This window comes from Pan troglodytes, chromosome 21 (genome assembly GCF_028858775.2).
Source record: "Pan troglodytes isolate AG18354 chromosome 21, NHGRI_mPanTro3-v2.0_pri, whole genome shotgun sequence".
NCBI classification, from domain to species: Eukaryota; Metazoa; Chordata; class Mammalia; order Primates; family Hominidae; genus Pan; species Pan troglodytes.
The window spans coordinates 40,613,419-40,633,213 of NC_072419.2; the positions used below are offsets into that span (position 1 = coordinate 40,613,419).

The 19,795-nt window shown below is 41.8% G+C and overlaps 1 protein-coding gene across 9 annotated transcripts in view; it reads left to right on the top strand.

Annotated features, from left to right (window-relative positions):
• ITCH (itchy E3 ubiquitin protein ligase) overlaps window positions 1-19,795 on the top strand; it is a 148,118-nt gene that overhangs the window by 12,239 nt on the left and 116,084 nt on the right. For 5 of the 9 annotated variants that reach the window (XR_010154201.1, XR_010154200.1, XM_003954427.6 and 2 more), the window contains exon 3: window positions 18,242-18,332. The exons of 2 other annotated variants lie outside the window; for them this stretch is intronic. Coding sequence is in view for 4 of the 7 variants with exons in the window: in XM_003954427.6 (XP_003954476.3) it covers window positions 18,263-18,332 (70 nt within the window). In the remaining 3 variants the exon portion in view is untranslated. Of the gene's footprint in view, window positions 1-18,220; window positions 18,333-19,795 lie in introns of all 9 variants that reach the window. 2 more of the 9 variants (XM_016937730.4, XM_054674658.2) reach the window with 1 other exon arrangement.

Consider the following 19,795-nt stretch of genomic DNA (forward strand, 5'->3'; position numbering starts at 1 on the left):
TTATGGGCTGGTCATGGTGGCTCATGCCATAATCCCAGCACTTTGAGAGGCTAAGGCAGGAGGATCTCTTGAGGCCAGGAGTTTGAGACCAGCCTGGATAACATAGTGAGACCCCGTCTTTATTTTATTTCAATAAATAAATAAAACCTGTTTTACATGATAAATATATACCTTTTTTGTCAATTAAAATAATTTAAAAATACTACTTAAGGTCTTGGGAATACACTCACAATGTATTGGTAGTTAAATTTTTTTTTTTTTTTTTTTTTTTTTTTTTTTTTTTTACCAGTTGCTGTGGCTCACGTCTATAATCCCAGCACTTTGGGAGGCCAAGGTGATAGGATTGCTTGAGCCTCGGAGTTTGAGACCAGCTTGAGCAACATAGCGAGATCCCGTCATTATATTTTTCAAAATTAAAAAGAAAGTTTTCAGAAGGTTAAAAAAAAAATTGAGGCAAAATTCACTACTTTAAAGTGTACAATTCAGTGTTGGCTTACTATTGACCTTGGGGAGAGTGCAGACCAAGTGCAGACTGAACATCTTAATTTTTTTCTAAGGAGAAGCTAGAAATCAAGATTTTGTAAGAAATTTTTATTGTTAAATGTTGGCAACTTATGAATTCATAGTGTAAACACTGTGGGCCAAACAAATTACCACTGTGGGCAGAATTTGTCTTGTGGCTTGCCGCTTTACAACCTCTGATCTGGGGCTTGACTTTCTGCAGCATAACCCATGTTCTCTGCCCTCTGAGAAGAAAGTTCTTACCCACATAAAGATTTAACCAGCCTCGGCAGCATGGTGAAACACTGTCTCTACAAAAAAGCCTCATAAAAATCAGCCAGGCATGATGGTGGTTGTGCGCCTGTTGTCCCAGCTGAAGTGCAAGCGTCGCTTAAGCCCAGGAGGTTGAGGCTGCAGTGAGCTCATGTCGCTGCACTGATATCATGTCACTGATATGTCACTGCACTCTAGTCTGGGCAACAGAGTGTGACCCTGTCTCAAAAATAAATAAATAAATAAATAAAACAGTTCAAACAATACCTCAAAGCAGTCTAGTACTGAATGAGAGGTATGTAGAATAATTATTAAGGCAGATAGAAGGAGGGAAGTTAGTTAGTTATTCAGAATATGCCAAGGTGCAGAGGCAGGAATGGACTTCAGGGGGTGGAGTTTAATTTTAGAGGATTTGTGTGAGCCTGGTAATAGGCAAAAGTTTTGAAAATTTGAGAAGAGTCAAGCCTCTTATTTTGAATAACCTTGAGACCTATTGGCTGATAGGATTAAATGGTATTTTGTGAAGATTTATTTGGCAAAATTGAGGTCTGTAGTATTTACTATGGTTGGAGGCAGGGAGACTAGGCTATGGAGGTGTCAGTGGGAATGAAAATAAAGGGGGAAAAGCTTGTATAAGAGACAAAAGATTGCATTAAAGAGGGCCAATTTTGAAAGCTTTTTCTCTATTGACTTTTGTACAAACTGGGATATGGGAAGATATTGTGTACAGGCTATATTCCTCTTTTCATGTTGTGAATCTTGCTTTATCCCTTACTCAGTCCCAACAGTGTCCTTGTTGATGGATTACATACGTTTTCTTACGATTTCCCAGCTTGCACAAGTAGAATAGAAAGAAAAACCAGGCCAGGCATGGTGGCTTACACCTGTAATCCCAGCACTTTGAGAGGCTGAGGTGGGCGGATCACTTGAGGCTGGAGTTTGAGACCAGCCTGGCCAACAGGGCGAAACCTCGTGTCTACTAAAAATATAAAAAATTAGCCGGGTGTGGTGTTACACTCCTGTAGTCCTAGCTACTTGGGAGGCTGAGGCATGAGTATTGCTGGAAACCGGGAGGCGGAGGTTGCAATGAGCCGAGATTGAACTGCTGCACTTCAGCCTGGGCGACAGAGCGAGACCCTGTCTCAAAAAGAAAAAACCACCAAAGTAGTGTAATTGCTCATCACATTTCTTGTTTGGGGTTTTTGGTTATCTCGGTTAACCTCTGGTATATTTCATTAGACCTTAGTTTGTACATTTAATTTTCATATTTACCAAGGTTTGGAAACAATGACAAATGGCTTGCTCTTAGAAAGATGTAGAATTTTGCTGCAGAAACTTGAGATAACTGATATGGCTGGGCGCGGTGGCTTACACCTGTAATCCCAGCACTTTGAGAGTCCAAGGCGGGCAGATCGCTTGAGCCCAGGTATTCACGACCAGCCTGGGCAACATGGAGAAACCCTGTCTCTACGAAAAACACAAAAAATTAGTTGGGCATGGTGGCGTGTGCGCCTGTAGTCCCAGCTACCCAGGAGGCTGAGGTGGGAGGATTACCTGGTCCTGGGAGGTCAAGACTGCAGTGATTTACCTGTGATTGTATCACAGTACTCCAGCCTAGGCAACAGAGTGAGACCCTGTCTCAAAAAAAAAAAAAAAATTATGATTCAGAATGTCTGAAGAAACCAATAAATGTAGAAAGGTAGAATATGTTCAGCATAACCTGAGAAAGTGATTTTTAGGATGTTATTTTCTAAATAAGATTTAGATTTTGTTCTGTTTATACTTCTCATGAAACTTTTTTTTTTTTTTAACACACCTGGGAAGTTATTCCTTATTCTTGGCCAAATACAAAATGTCATTATTTTAGAGACTATAGTCTTTTTCGCAAGTAAGCTGAATAGTGTGTTAGGTATAGTCTGAGTATTAAGAATATCTGAGATCTGTATTAAAAACAGATGTAGGCCGGGCACAGTGGCTCACGCCTGTAATCCCAGCACTTTGGGAGGCCAAGGCGGGAGGATCACCTGAGGTCAGGAGTTCGAGAGCAGCCTGGCCAACATGGTGAAACCCCATCTGTACTAAAAATACCAAAAAAATTAGCCGGGTGGGGTGGTGGCGCACCTATAATCCCAGATACTCGGTGGGCTGAGGCTGGAGAATTGCTGAACCCAGGAGGCAGAGGTTGCAGTGAGCAGAGATTGCGCCATTGTACTCCAGCCTGGGCGATGAGCGAAACTCCGTCTCAAAAAAAAAAAGATGTTTAAAAAAAAAGAATATCTGAGATATAGCAAAGTTTTTCTCATGGATGAATAAAAATACTGAACTGGGCCTTTAAAAAAGTACAGAAAATTGCCTGTCATAGAAATGCAGCAGTAGGGTCAAATGAGCTAAATCTAAATCTCATTTAATGAAAAAGGCACTTTCCTTTTATTTTTGAAGGATGGTCTAACCTAGTTTTTGGAATTCATTTGTTCTGCAATTAAAAGAGATTTTTAGGTGGTTCATTTAATTATAGCTGTTTTGGAAATGGGAAGGAAAATAATGTGAGAGAGAGATTAACTGCATTTGCTTCTGTGGAAAGTCAGTCAGTAGTCAAAAGGAGATTCTGGATTATTTATTTGTTTATCTAAAAATATGGAACACTTGGTGAATTTTAACCATATCCTTGCTCAGAGGATGTACTAATCTCTGTGTTCTAATTTTTTAGTATATGTGCTGCTGAAGCAAACACACAGATTATTTTTTTCTGTTCTTAAGTTTTTTGGAAGAAAGCTATTTACTATAGGTCTTAATTAAAAACTATATTCTGTATATATTGAAATGTGCAGAACCCTGCTGCTGCTGTTTTTCGTTACCCAGAATGTTGCTTACATCTCTCTACTATCATCTTCTCTCCCTTTGTTTTAGCCCTTGGGGTTTATGTTTTTTTATTTCTTTATTTCATTTTTTTCTGAGGTTTCGGAAGGGAATGGAGAATGGGGTGTGTTCATTCTGCCTGGCTGGTTGATTTTATATAGAAATTGATGTTTTCATCTCTAAGGGACAAAGAAAATTAGGAAAATATCCTAGTTTTATTTTTATTGTGGTAAAATACACATTACATACAGTTTACCATTTTAAATATTGTTAAGTCTTCAGTTCAGTGACATTAAGTACATTTACCTTGTTATGTGACCATTACCACTATCAGTCTCTAGAACTTTTTCATCATCCAGAACTGAAACTTGTACCTATTAAACAATAATTATCCATTTCACCTCCTCCCTGCTCTGGTAACTACTATTCTGTTTTCTGTCTCTGTGAATTCAGCTATTCTAGGCACCTCATCGTAAAAGTGGAGTCATACAATATTTGTCCTTTTTTTTTTTTTTTTAGACGGAGTCTCACTCTGTCACCCAGGCTGGAGTGCAGTGGTGCGATCTCGACTCACTGCAACCTCCGCCTCCTAGGTTCACGCCATTCTCCTGCCTCAGCCTCCCAAGTAGCTGGGAGTACAGGCACCCGCCACCACTCCTGGCTAATTTCTTTTTGTGTTTTTAGTAGAGACAGGGTTTCACTGTGTTAGCCAGGATGGTCTCAATCTCCTGACCTCGTGATCTGCCTGCCTTGGCCTCCCAAAGTGCTGGGATTACAGGCGTGAACCACTGCACCCGGCCCCCCCACCCTTTTTTTTTGAGACAGAGTCTTGCTCTGTCACCAAGCTGGAATGCAGTGGTGCGATGTTGGCTCACTGCAACCTCCGCCTCCCAGGTTCAAGCAATTCTCCTGCCTCAGTCTCCCGAGTAGCTGGAACTACAGGCGTGCGCCACCACGCCCAGCTAATTTTTGTATTTTTAATAGAGACAGGGTTTCACCATGTTGACCAGGATCGTCTCAATCTCTTGACCTTGTGATCCACCTTCCTCAGCTGGGATTACAGCCGTGAGCCACTGCGCCTGGCCAATATTTGTCCTTTTGTGTCTGGTGTATTTCACTTAGCATAATGTCTTCAGGTTTCATGTTGTACCATATGTCAGAATTTTATTCCTTTTTAAATGCTGAGTAATATTCCATTTTATATATTTTAGTAATTTTTTGAAGGACTGAATAGGCTCAAGTACAGCAATGACATATTTTTTGTTTATTTCCCTGTTATCTTTTTTGCTGTGAACTGTGATTTTAAATCATGAAATTAACATTGAACTATGCTAGAGATACTAGTTTTGGGCCACATCTTCTGTTCTGACCTTAGGTAATCCACTTTGCTTGGGTTGTTTGTCTTACTCAGTTGTAAGAGTTTATTGTAAATTCTGGATACAACTCCTTTATCAGATACGTGTTTTGCAGATTTTATCTCCTAGCCTATTGCTTGTCTTTCCATTTTTTTAATGATGTCTTTTTTTTTTTTTTGCAAAAATAGAGATGGGGTCTTGCATTGTTGCCCAGGCTGGTCAAACTCCTGGGCTCAGGTGATTTTCCTGCCTTTGCCTCCTAAGGTGCTATGATTACAGGCATGAGCCACCGGCCCTGCCCAAGAAGTTGAGTGCAATCAAAATTAGAAACTTTGACCCTTTTAAAATTTATTTTTGAGACAGAGTCTCACTCTGTCACCCAGGCTGGAGTGCAGTGGCACAATCGTGGCTCACTGTAATCTCCACCTCCCGGGTTCAGGAGATTCTCCTGCCTCAGCCTCCTGAGTAGCTGGGATTACACGTATGTGTCACTGCACCTGGGTAATTTTTGTATTTTTAGTGGAGATGGAGTTTCACCATGTTGGCCAGGCTGGTCTTGAACTCCTGGTCTCAAGTAATCTACCCGCCTCAGCCTTTCGAAGTGCTGGGATTACCGGTGTGAGCCACTGCGCCTGTTTGAAACTTCGACTCTTTAGAAGACATCATTAAGTCCAGGCATGGTGGCTTGCGCCTGTAATCCCAGCAGTTTGGGAAGCTGAGGCGAGAGGATCGCTTGAGCCCAGGAGTTGGAGACCAGCCTGGCCAACAAAGTCTACAAAACGAAACAAAACAAAAAAACAACTATCTGGACGTGGTGGTGTGTGCCTGTTTTTTTTTGTTTGTTTGTTTTTTGAGATGGAGTCTTGTTCTGTTGCCCAGGCTGGAGTGTGGTGGCGCAATCTCAGCTCACTGCAGCCTCCACCTCCCAGGATCAAGTGATTCTCCTGCTGGGACTACAGGTGTGTGCCACCATGCCTGGCTAATTTTTTTTTTTTTTGAGATGGAGTCTTGCTTTGTCGCCCAGGCTGGAGTGCAATGGTGCGATCTCTGCTCACCACAACCTCCGCCTCCTGGGTTCAAGTGATTCTCCTGCCTCAGACTCCCGGGTAGCTGGGACTACAGGCGCACACCACCATGCTTGGCTAATTTTTTGTTTTTTTAGTAGAGACGGGGTTTCACCATGTTGGCCAGACTGGTCTCAAACTCCTTGCCTCGTGATCCGCCCTCCTTGCCCTCCCAAAGTGCTGAGATTACAGACATGAGCCACCGCGCCTGGCGTGTGTGCCTGTATGTAGTCCCAGCTATTTGGGGGAGAATGAGGCAGTAGGATCCCTTGAGCCCAGGAGTTCCAGGCTGTAGTGAGCCATGATCACACCACTGTACCCTAGCCCTGTCAACAGAGCAAGTCCCTGTCTCTAAAAAAAAAAGGAAAGAAAAACTCAAAACACTCAATTTCTCAATTGTTTTCTTTAATGAATAACGTGTTTGGTGTCATATCTACAAAAATCTTTGCCTTACTGGACAATCAATAAATCTTTCTTAGATTTCCATTTGTTTACCTGTGAGAACAAATAAGATGTATGTGGTATTTTGCCTTCTTTGGAATAGTATTTCTATTCTGTTTCTTTTTGAATTTAATCGGAGGGGCTAATCTTGGGATAGAATACTAAGGTGAAAATCTACAGACTCAAATTGGAATGTAGAATTGACTTTGCTTTCATAATCCTAGTTGTTTCCTAATAGGTAAGTGGTAATTTGGTTCCTCTCCCCTTCCTAGTATTGAGGGCTCTTGGATGTAAACTCTTATTTGTGTCATTTTATTCTAGGTTTTTGACACAATCTGAATAACAATGCTTTTTGGCTCCTTTTAAGGAAAATGCATGAATTTTGTTAATAAAGTGCATATACATATTACTCAGTGACTCAGTATTGACTTTCAGTTTACTTGATAATTCTTTTTTCTTTTCTTGAGATGGAGTCTCGCCTTGTCACCCAGGCTGGAGTGCAGTGGCGTGATCTCAGCATACTGCAACCTCTGCCTCCTGGGTTCAAGTGATTCTCTGTCTCAGCCTCTCAAGTGGCAGGAATTACAGGCGTCTGCCACCATGCCCAGCTAATTTTTTTGTATTTTTAGTAGAGATGGGGTTTCACCATGTTGGCCAGGCTGGTCTTGAACTCCTGACCACAAGTGATCCACCTGCCTTGGCCTCCCAAAGTGCTGGGATTATAGGTGTGAGCCACCACGCTCAGCCAATAATTCTTTTTATTATTATTATTATTATTATTATTGTTATTATTATTTTGAGACAGAGTCTTGCCTTGTAGCCCAGGCTGGAGTGCAGTGGCATGATCTCTGTTCACTGAAACCTCTGCCTCCTGGCTTCAAGCAATTCTCCTGCCTTAGCCTCCTGAGTAGCTGGGATTACAGGCACGCACCGCCACGCCCGGCTAATTTTTGTATTTTTTAGTAGAAACGGAGTTTCACCATGTTGGTCAGGCTGGTCTTGAACTCCTGACCTTGTGATCCGCCTGCCTCGGCCTCCCAAAATGCTGATATTACAGCCATGAGCCACCGCGCCCAGTCCTTTTTTAAATTTTTTTTTCAGACAGGGTCCTACTTTGTTGCTCAGCCGGGAATGCAGTGGCATGATCATGGCTCACTATAGTCTTGACCTCTCAGGCTCTGGTGATGCTCCTGTGTCAGTCTCCTGAGTAGCTGGGACCACAGGTGCATACCACCATGCCTGGGTAATTTATTTTTATTTTTTGTAGAGATAGTGTCTTGCTATGTTGCCCAGGCTGGTGTTGAACTCCTGGTCTCAAGCGACCCTCCTACCTTGACCTCCCAAGGTATTGGGGGTGGGATTACAGGCGTGAGCCACCATGCCAGTCTTGGGCTTGATAAATTTTTTTTTTTTTTTTTTTTTGAGACAGAGTTTTGCTCTTGTTGCTCAGGCTGGAGTGCAATAGTGCAATCTTGGCTCACTACAACCTCCGCCTCCTCGGTTCAAGCAATTCTTCTGCCTCAGCCTCTCGAGTAGCTGGGATTACAGGTATGCGCCACCACACCCAGCTAATTTTGTATTATCAGTAGAGACGGGGTTTCTCCATGTTAGTCAGGCTGGTCTCGAACTCCTGACCTCAGGTGATCCGCCTGCCTCAGCCTCCCAAAGTGCTGGGATTACAGGCATGAGCCACTGTCACTGTGCCTGGCTGATATATATATGTGTGTATTTATTATTATTTTTTTTAATAGAAATGGGGTTTCACTGGGTTGGCCAGGTTGGTCTCGGAACTCCTAGGCTCAAGAGATCCTCTCACCTTAGCCTCCCAAAGTACCAGGATTACAGGCATGAGCCACCAGGACTGGTCTGTAATTCTTTTTTTTTTTTTTTTGAGATGGAGTTTTCACTCTTGTTGCCTAGGCTGGAGTGCAGTGGCACAATCTCGGCTCGTCGCAACCTCCGCCTCCTGGGTTCAAGCTATTCTTCTGGCTCAGCCTCCCGAGTATCTGGGATTACAGGCATGCACCACTGCACCCGGCTAATTTTGTATTTATAGTAGTGACGGGGTTTATTCATGTTGGTCAGGCTGCTCTTGAACTCCTGACCTCAGGTGATCCACCTGCCTCAGCCTCCCAAAGTGTTTTTGGATTACAGGCGTGAGCCACTGTGTCCGGCCTCTTTTTTTTTTTTAAGTCAAGTGAAGCAGTGGGAGTGGAGAAGGAACAAAGAAATCTGTAACTGGTTGTAATCAGTTAGTTGTAAATACCAGTGCAGTTGGACCAGCCGAGGCCTGTAATTCTTTTTTTTTTTTTTTTTTTTTGAGATAGAGTCTTGCTCTGTCGCCCAGGCTGGAGTGCAGTGGCGCGATCTTGTCTCACTGCAACCTCTGCCTTCCGGCTTCAAGCAATTCTCTTCCTCAGCCTCCTGAGTAACTGGGATTACAGGCATGCGCCACCATGTCCAGCTCATTTTTGTATTTTTAGTAGAGACGGGGTTTGACCATCTTGGGCAGGCTGGTCTTGAACTCCTGACCTTGTGATCCACCCGCCTCAGCTTCCCAAAGTGCTCAGATTATAGGCGTGAGCCGCCGTGTCCAGCTGCCTGTAATTCTTAAATAATGTTTAGAAATGATCTGAGGAAAGTTTGCTGGAAGGATGAGGCATGGTGGATATTAGGGTCTTTTTTTTTTTTTTTTTTGAGACGGAGTCTCGCTCTGTCACCCAGGCTGGAGTGCAGTGGCATGTCCTCAGCTCACTGCAAGCTCTGCCTCCCGGGTTCTTGCCATTCTCCTGCCTCAGCCTCCCAAGTACCTGGGACTACAGGCGCCCGCCACCACACCTGGCTAATTTTTTTTGTATTTTTAGTAGAGGCGGGGTTTCACCGTGTTAGCCAGGTTGGTCTTAATCTCCTGACCTCGTGATCCACCTGCCTCGGCCTCCTAAAATGTTGGGATTACAGGCGTGAGCCACCGCACCTGGCTATTAGGGTCTTATATTTTGAGAATGTATAGATATTTAGAGATGGTCAGAAACAAGAATTTTTTTTTTTTTTAAGACTGAGTCTCACTCTGTCGCTCAGGCTGGAGTGCAGTGGTGTGATCTCAGCTCACTGTAACCTCTGCCTCTGAGATTCAAGCCATTCTCCTGCCTCAGCCTACCGAGGAGCTGGGACCACAGTAGGCACATGCCACCACGTCCAGCTAATTTTGTGTGTGTGTGTGGTTTTTGTTTTTTTTTTGTTTTGTTTTAGCAGAGACAGGGTGTCACTATGTTGGCCAGGCTGGTCTCGAACTCCTGACCTTAGGTGATCCGCTCACCTTGGCCTTGCAAAGTGCTGGGATTACAGGCATGAAGCACCACCTCTGGCCAGAAACAAGGATTCCTTAGAGCCAGGAAATTCAACATTATATATAATTAGATGTATAATTTCACACAAGCATTGTTTGCAAGAGAACAATACTTATAGTAGTACAACAATATTTATATTTATTGTGGCAAATGCTTTAAACTCTAGCAGTAGTCAAAGCTAGAAACAACTTGTAATAATAGTTAATTTTGAAATGTTTGTCAGAAAGCTGTTTGTCAGAAAGGGGAAGAAATCACCTTCTGGAATATTAGGTACAGAGTTCAAACCAGCAAATGAATGCTAAAAGTTAGATCCTGGTGCCAATTTCCTTAAATTCTGTGTTCATACTGTTGAACCTCGAAAGTTGTAGCTTCCCCTTTTTCTCTTTGAACAGTATAATTGTCCTTTTTTGCATATGCTTTAGAATCCATACTGATGTATTTGGTTGGAAAATGGGAAAGGAGCTTTTAGTGTTCTGAGATCATTGTGTGATGTTCAGAACCAAAGTGTCACTGTTACATGGTAGAGAATGGTTCATATTCTACCTCCTTGTTAAGTCAATTAAGTCAATTTTTCCTAGTAAATGGGAAAGCAACCGCCTTCCCTATCATGAGGGGTTTTGGGTTTCTTCCCACTTGCTTTGCTGAGAAATTAAATTATGGAAATGGGTATTTACCCTCTGCTCCAATCTAAATAAACTTTTATTCCTTCTACCAATACCTTCAGTAGCCCATGCACCAAAGTCGGCTCCTTTTTTTTTTTTTTTTTTTTTTTTTGAGGCAGAGTCTTGATCTCTCGTCCAGGCTGTAGTGCAGTGGTGTGATCTCAGCTCATGGCAGTCTCTGCCTCCTGGGATCAAGCAATTCTCAGCTTCCAAGTAGCTGGGATCACAGGTGCCTGCCACCACACCTGGCTAAGGTCCTTTGTGATTATTAGCAGAGAATGGGATCTAAAAATGTTCCTGTGTTCCTTCTAGCTAGTCTTTGCTACTGTGCCCCTAGATAATGGGATCTAGTTTTTCACTTGAGTAGTGTTTTTGGGAACATGACAGAGTAGCCCTGTCCAAGGGAGACATACTACTCGGTATGTATTTCTGATTTACCACATATGCTTCTGTATTTTATAGTAAGATTGTTTGAGAGTTTGACTTCATTAGGGTTTAGTTCTCTGAATACCACTATATACTTTAGCTCTTTGAACTCTGGACTTTCTGTCACAAGCAGTTTTTCTCCTTAGTTTTTTTGTGTCTTCTGAAATGTCATTTTGGTGGATTCTTTTAAGAAAATATAGGGCTATATTAAATTACTTAAAGGTTTTCTAAGTCACAATAGATGTGGCCTGTAAAAATATCTGATTATGTTGGATGTGTTATTTCTGAAAATAAACCAAGCAAATTTCACAATATCCTGTTTAATAATTTCTCTATAAATAAGATACATATTTAAAATAAGGCTATAAATGTTTGTTGCTTAAGAGACAAGATATTACTGAAATTATCTTCTGAAGTATGTCTATCCCTTTCCACATTTTTGTTTCCACTGCCTTTTCAGGAAGATGTTAAGGTTAATTTTACCTCTGGCAGTGTTTTAGCACCTTCTTTCTACATTGGGCATTCTGTCTGTCACATTTTTCTAGTGTAGTAGTAAACATTACTCAAAATAAATGATTTATAGGCCGGGTGTGATGGCTCATGCCTGTAATCTCAGCACTTTGGGAGGCCGAGGCGGGCAGATCACCTGAGGTCAGGCATTCGAGACCAGCCTGGCCAACATGGCAAAACCCCATCTCTACTAAAGATACAAAAAAAATTAGCCAGATGTCATGCATGCCTGTAATCCCAGCTACTAGGGAGGCTGAGGCAGGAGAATTGCTTGAACCCAGGAAGCAGAGGTTGCAGTGAGGGGAGATTGCGCCCCTGCACTCCAGCCTGGGCGACACAGTGAATGTCTGTCTCAAAAAAAAAAAAAAAAAATTTATAAAGTGCTAAGTATTGACCCAGCTGGGCACAGTGGCTTATCCTTGTAATCCCAGCACTTTGGGAGGCCAAGGCAGGAGGACGACTTACTTGAGCCCAGGAGTTCGAGACTAGCCCGGGCAATATAGTGAGACCCTGTCTCTATCTCCCTGTAAAAAATTAGATGGGCCTGTGGTATGTGGCTGTTAGTCTCAGTTACTCAGGAGGCTGAAGCAGGAGGATTGTTTCAGCCCAGGTGGTTGAGGCTGCAGTGAGCTCGATCACTCTAGCATAGGCAACAGAGCGAGACCCTGTCTCAAAAAAAAAAAAAAAAAGACCCTGTTTTGAGTTTCTTTGTAACTGACAGACTAATAGGTAATAGAGTTTTAAAATATTGTTACTAGATTTTTTTTTTTCTTTTTTGAGATGGAGTCTCGCTCTGTCACCCAGACTGGAGTGTAGTGGCATGATCTTAGCTCACTGTAACCTCCGCCTCCTGGGTTCAAGCGGTTCTCTTGCCTCAGCCTCCCAAGTAGCTGGGATTACAGGTACCTGCCATCATGCCTGGCTGATTTTTGAATTTTTAGTGGAGATAGGGTTTCACCATGTTGGCCAGGATGGTCTTAATCTCTTGACCTTGTGATCCACCCGCCTCGGCCTCCCAAAGTGCTGGGATTACAGGCGTGAGCCACAGCACCCAGCCATGATTTAGATTCAAACTGTATCTTCATTGGTTCCAGTCACAATGGTTTACAGTGCTAAGTAAAGCTATAGATTGCATACCGCTGTACTTGTGAAGGCTTTTTTTTTTTTTTTTTTGAGACACGGTCTCACTGTGTTGCCCAGGCTGGAATGCAGAGGTGCAGTCACGGTTCACTGCTGCCTCAACTTCCTGAGTTCAAGCGGTCCTCCCAGTTTGGCCTCCCATGTAGCTGGGACTATAGGCATGCACCACTGCATCTGGCTAATTTTTAAATTTTTTGTAGAGATGGGAGTCTCACTGTATTGCCCAGGCTGGTCTTCTGAAGGCTTTTAGTTTGTTTGTTTGCTTGTTTGTTTTTAAATCTTGTTTGCTTGCTTTTCTTTTCTTTCTTTTCTTTTTTTTTGAGATGAGGTCTTGCTCTGTCACCCAAGATGGATTGCAGTGGCCTTATCACAGCTCACTGCAGCCTCTACCTGCTGGTCTCTGGCGATCTTTGTGCCTCAGCCTCCCCGTTAACTGGGACAACAGGCACATACCACCACATCCAGCTAATTTATTTTTATTTTCTGTAGAGACAGGATTTTGCTCTCACATATCTGTCCAACCAATACACAAAAAAGTTATGATACTCAGGGCAAAGTTTTCTCTAACTCCTCAAAAGGACTTGAATTTAGGACATCTTTCTTACTGAGACATACAAAGGCTTAAAAGTATCTATTACAATCCAAAACACTCACCACTGTCAAAAGAGTCTCTAATTATGAATGTGAAGTTACAAAGAATGTTTTTTTGTTCTTAGGTCTATGAAGATAACACAAAGGCAACAAGTGAAAACACAATGCATAAAGTTTCACTTTAGTCCCCTTATAACAGAAAACAAGAGATGAAGATAAGAGCACTTTTGCTGTCCTAGAACTTAAAATGAAAATCTAAGAGAGACCCATAATATAAATACAATCATCCCTTGGTATATGTGGGGATTGCTTCTAGGACCACCACATATAACCACGTCAGTGCATGCTCTGAAGTACGCCCTGTGGAACCTGCGTATGTGAAAAGTCCTTCCCATAGACTTGGGTTTCACATCCCATGAGTACTGTATTTTCAATTGGTGTTTTTTATTTTTATTTTGTATTATTTTTTTAAAAAATTTAATTAAATAGAAATGAAGTCTCACTATGTTGCCAACACTGCTTTCAACCTTCTGGGCTGAAGCAACCCTCCCTGCTCAGCCTTCCAAAGTACTGGGATTACGGACGTGAGCCACTGCTCCTGGCCTCAATCTGTGTGTGGTTGAAAAAAGGCTGCATATAAGTGGATCTGTGCAGTTCAAACCAGTTGTTGGACAAGAGCCAACAGTAATTAGAATTATAAAAATTGATGCCATGCTCTCTGTGTGAGTAACAATGCAGTAAGAATATGCAGATTTTAGTCACTAATTTTGACTTCCTGGGAAAGGAACTGCAGACTAGATGCTACAAAAGAGAAACACTTGAGGGTGAAAAAGATTAACTGTAAGAAAATGGGAAAGAGACTAAGAAATCCAGTTTCTTAGAAAAACATATTCAGTAGAAACTTAGGAACAGAAGTGATGTCTTGGTTGGCCATGAGATAGTAGATCCCTACAACCACTAGAAAGTGTCCATTAGGGACATTATCCCTTTAGGGTAATGTGCAGGTGGTCATGTTTCAGACTTTATTACTCAAAGTCATGACCACTGGGGAGGTTAGATAAGCATCTTTTTAAGGGGTTATCTATGTTACAGGCATTGTTTAAAGACTCTGCTGAAGAACACCTTGGTATGCAGGAATCAAACATTGGTCAGGGCCAGGCACTTTGGGAGGCCAAGGTGGGTGGATCATTTGAGGTCAGGAGTTTGAGACCAGCCTGGCCAGCATGGTGAAACCCCATCTCTACTAAAAATACAAAAATTAGCTAGGTGTGGTTGTGGGTGCCTGTAGTCCCAGCTACTGGGGAGGCTAAGGCAGGAGAGTCGCTTGAACCTGGGAAGTGGAGGTTGCAGTGAGCTAAGACTGTGCCACTGCACTCCAGCCAGGGCGACAGAGTGAGACTCTGTCTCAAAAAAAAAAAAAAATTGGTTAGCATGATGGTTTCACTTCAAGATGGCATCACTCTTGCATGCAACAGGCAGTTTTCCTACAACTGTCTTTAATTCTGCAGATACTCTGTCAGTCTTTAAAATGAAACTATAAATTATAGATTATCTACATTTATGGATGAAGAAAGTGTGGCTTAGAGAAATTCAGTAATTTGCTCAAGTTCACAGAGTAACAGTTCAGGAATGTTGATCTAGATCTGTCTGACTTCACAGTTGGCATACATAATTACCATGCTATAATGTCTTCTGTAATACATGGTATAGAATTGACAAGAATAATCTTTTTCATTTATTTATTTTTTTTTTGAGATGAAGTCTAGCTCTGTTGCCCAGGCTGGAGTGCAATGGCACGATGTTGGTTCACTGCAATCTCAGCCTTCCAGGTTCAACGATCCTCCCGCCTCAGCCTCCCAAGTAGCTGGGATTACAAGCGTGTACCACCATACCTGGCTAATGTTTGTATTTTTAGTAGAGACGAGGTTTCACTATGTTGGCCAGGCTGGTCTCGAACTCCTGACCTCAGGTGATCCACCTACCTTAGCCTCCCAAAGTGCTGGGATTACAGGCTTGAGCCACTGTGCCCAGCCTAGATTTAATCTTTTTTTTTTTTCTTTTTTGAGATGGAGTTTTGCTCCTGTTGCCCAGGCTGGAGTGCAATGGTGCAATCTTGGCTTACTGCCTCCCGGGTTCAAGCGATTCTCCTGCCTCAGACTTCCGAGTAGCTGGAATTACAAGCATCCACCACCACGCCCAGCTAATTTTTTGTATTTTTAATACAGACGGGGTTTCAACGTGTTGGCCAGGCTGGTGTTGAACTCCTGACCTCAGGTGATTCACCCGTCTTGGCCTCCCAGAGTGCTGGGATTACAGGAGTGAGTCACCACGCCCGGCCTAGATTTAATCATTTTAACCATGTATGCAGTTGTAAATAATAGAACTAAGAATCTGGCGCTCAGGGGAGAGGATGGGACTTGAAGTGTGGATTATCTTTTTTTTTCTACTCTGTTTTATGCTGTTTTTAAAATTGTACAAGTCAACAATGATGCATGTCTTATTTTTAGAACTTCAAACAGTACATACAAAACTACAGTTCCCTATGACCACGTACTTGAGTACACAGGTGCCCTCCTCCTGAGTGGAATGTATACTTTTTCTGTGTTTATTTACAAGTATTTGTACCCATAGGAATATATAGTGTTGTAGTTTGCAAAAATAATATCATACTGTACGTACTGATGGGGTGATCATTTTGTGATCTACCCCACCCCAACTCATGCATGTTGTTCTGCAGCTTTAAAGATGTTCTTGGGATCTTTCAATTTCAGTCATTAATAAGTTACTTATTTTGATACCTGCATAGTAATCTGTTCTGTGGTATGAATATGTGATTTATTTAATATATGAATATGCCAATTGATAATATACGTTATTTCTAATTTTTTTGATATTATACAAATAGTGATTTTTATTCTTTTCAAGAATTTAAAATGCTTGGTGAATTTTAGTTATGTAAAACTAGTATGTATATGTACATAAATTATTGAAATTACTAGGATGTTTTTGGCAGAGCACCTCACAATTCTACCATAATGATTCTCTGTAATTATCTGGAGAGTCATTGTTCTTAAAAATGTTTGCAGTCTGTGCTTTCATTAATCTTTTCTACATGAAGTTAATTTTAGTTTTTAAAATATACTTAATTTTTGTAGAGATTTAAAATTTTTTGCAACTTTGTAATGTTAATTTATATTTAGAATAATTTATACTGTACTATTAGGGCATTTTCTTGCAATAAATTATTAGTGGAGATGAGCGACTGTTGATGGAGATGAGTACCTTTATCATGCAGAATATCAGCAGCCAGATATTGGACTTTTCTCACTGCCCCTTAATTTACTTTTTTAAATATTGTCGTTCTATGGCAATCAGGCTTTTGGATATTGAGGAGGAAGTAATAACTACATAATGTGATAATGATGTCTTTGAGGACCCTTGTCCATAACAAGCCATTTGAATCAGAATAATATCTTGTGCAATATGGTGTTAAGGCTTTTAGGTTACATCTCATTTCTGAATGTATTCTGGATGACTTCTATTGACTTTATGATGTTTACCTTTCATATTTAAAATAAGAGGGTTCTTTTAGCAGATTTTGGTTATAAAACATCTGAAATAGTGTAATTTAAATAAACAAGGTAAAGGAAAAAATATATGTATTATGCCAAGAAAATGAGCTAGTCCTTATGGTTGAGACGAAATTTTAGCTTTGAGCATTTTTGTATGTAAGCACAGAATGAAGTAGGTTGGATTTTATAGGGTTCATCTCAGTAGGAATTATTGTTCTATTTCATTTTTGCAGAATTGAGAAGCCATCATAATTGTTTTATATTTAAACTTTTAAACAGAAACCTAAATTTGCATAAAAACTCAAGACAGCGTTTACAGTTTCAAGGCATTTTGTTTGCCTTATTGTATTTGTGTACTTCTTCCATAGTGCCTGGCAAACAGTAAGTGCCAAGTACATTTAGTTTGATTTTGTTTTTTATTGTATCTTATTTCTTCCTTTTTGAGGTAGGGTCTTCCTCTGTTGCCCAGGCTGGAGTACAGTGGTGTGATCATAGCTCAGTGCAGACTTGACCTCCTGGTTGGGGAGTGGTGGTGTGCACCAGTGGTCCCAGCTACTCAGGAGGCTGAAGCAGAAGGACCCCCCCAGCCCGGGAGGCACTCCAGAACACCCCAGCTTGGGTGACAGAGTGAGAATCTTTCTCAAAAAATAAATAAGTAAATAAAGTTGCTTGGGACATGTTATATAGGTGCTATTTAAAGCTATCTGGATAGGTAATATCCTCCAGGTTATAATCATCTGTACCCCATTGCGTGATGGGGTGATCATTTTGTGATCCACCCCACCCCAACTCATGCATGCTAACAGTTATGTATGCCTTTTCTCCAATTTATCTGCCTGCGTTTTGTCAGACGATTTTCAGCGAACCTTCACTGGGCAAAGGGGAAGTCTTCTCTTGGCCCCTGTATTACTAACAAGCATTGACTTCTAAATGGGTAATTTGGTCAGGTGTGGTGGCTCACGCTGTAATCCAGCACTTTGGGAAGTCAGGGTGGGAGGATCACTTGAGCCCAGGAGTTTGAAACCAGCCTGGGCAATATAGTGAGATCCTGTCTCTACCAAAAATTAAAAAAATTAGGCGAGCATGGTGGCACCCACTTATAGTCTTACCTACTTGGGACTGGGTAATATCCTCAAGGGAATGAGTGTAGATAGAAGAGGGAACCAAGAACTAAGCTCTAGGATATGTTAGCGTTAAGATAATGGAGAAAAGGAATCATCAGAGGATACTGAGAAGGAACAATCTGTGTGGTAGGACACAAACCTGGAGAATATATCTTGGGAACTGAAGGGAAGAAAGTAAAACGTGGAGGAGGGGATGAACAGCCATGTCAGATTTTGCCAATGAGTTAGGTAGGATAAAGACTAGAATTGAAAATTGTATTTAGTAATGTAAAGGCCTTTGTTACATGGTCTTCAGTAATAAATAGCCAGGTTAGCACTATTTATGTATGTTTTTAATGGGAATTTTTGATGTTTACAGTGTCTCCTTTGCCATGTTCAGGTTTTCCAACCTATTGGTGGTATGTCTGACAGTGGATCACAACTTGGTTCAATGGGTAGCCTCACCATGAAATCACAGCTTCAGATCACTGGTAAGTTTTAGAAACATCGGCTGCTTTACTTTATTTTTCCCCGTATGATTAAAAAATAATCCTGAGAGGGCCAGGCATGGTGGCCCATGCCTGTAATCCCAGCACTTTGGGAGGCTGAGGTGGGCGGGTCACTTGAGGCCAGGAGTTTGAGACCAGCCAAGCCAACATGGAGAATACAAAATTAGTTGGGCATGGTGGTGCACACCTGCTGTCCCAGCTACTCCGGAGGCTGAGGCGTGAGAATCACGACTTTGGGAGGTAGAGGTTGCAGTGAGCTGAGTTTGCGCCACTGCACCCCAGCCTGGGTGATAGGGTGAGACTGTCTCAAAAAAAAAAAAAAAATCTTAAGAGAACAAAATATTTAATGGCTGTTACATGTCAGGTGCTCAATTAATATTTGCTGAATGAATGAATGAAGATATATAGATATGTAATTTTTATTGTAGAATATTCTTGGATATTTTACAGTTTTTTTTTCCTTCAACATGGGTACCTGGGTAGTTGCTAATTATGTTTGTTTGGTATTGTATTAACAGCTTTATTGAGATATAATTCATATCCCCTACAGGTTACCCATTTATTTATTTACTTATAACAATGACACAATCATGCAACCTCCTGCTGTGGTGACTACAGTCGTGCACCACCATGCCCAGCAAATTCTGCAGTTTTTTGTAGAGATGGGGTCTCACTATATTGCCCAGGCTGGTTTCGAACACCTGGGCTTAAATGATCCTCCCACTAGGGCCTGACAAAAGGCAGATAAATAGGAGAAAAGGCGTACATCTTATTAGCATGCATGGGTAGGGGTGGGATGGATCACAGAATGATTACCCCATCATGCAATGGGGTACAAAATGGTTATATACTCTTCTTCATAGGGGAAAGGGAGATGGGGAAGTGTGGATGATTTTAGAGGGATGGTAAATGATTTTTAGGGGAATTCAGAGGGCTCGAAGAATGTACAATGGCCTGGGACAAAGTCTGTTTGGCCCACAGAATAGATAGTGGTTTATGACAAAAGTCTCTCCAGGTCCAGGTCTGTTAAAAGACTTCAGTCAGCCAGGCACGCTGGCTCACACCTGTAATCCTAGCACTTTGGGAGGTCGAGGTGGGCAGATCACCTGAGATTAGGAGTTTGAGACCAGCCTGGCCAACATGGTGAAACCCCGTCTCTACTAAAAATAAAAAAAATTAGCTGTGCGTGGTGGTGCACACCTGTAATCCCAGCTACTTGGGAGGCTGAGGCAGGAGAATCACTTGAACCTAGGAGGCGGAGGTTGCAGTGAGCCGAGATCATGCCATTGTACTCCAGCCTGGGCGACAGAGCGAGACTCCATCTCAAAAAAAAAAAAAAGACTTCAGTTTTTATATTCCTGCTATACAAGTCTAGTTATTGAAAACTCAGGGACGGGAACAAAGGTAATTGTAATTGTTTTCTTCTTTGGTGGATCTGGACTTAG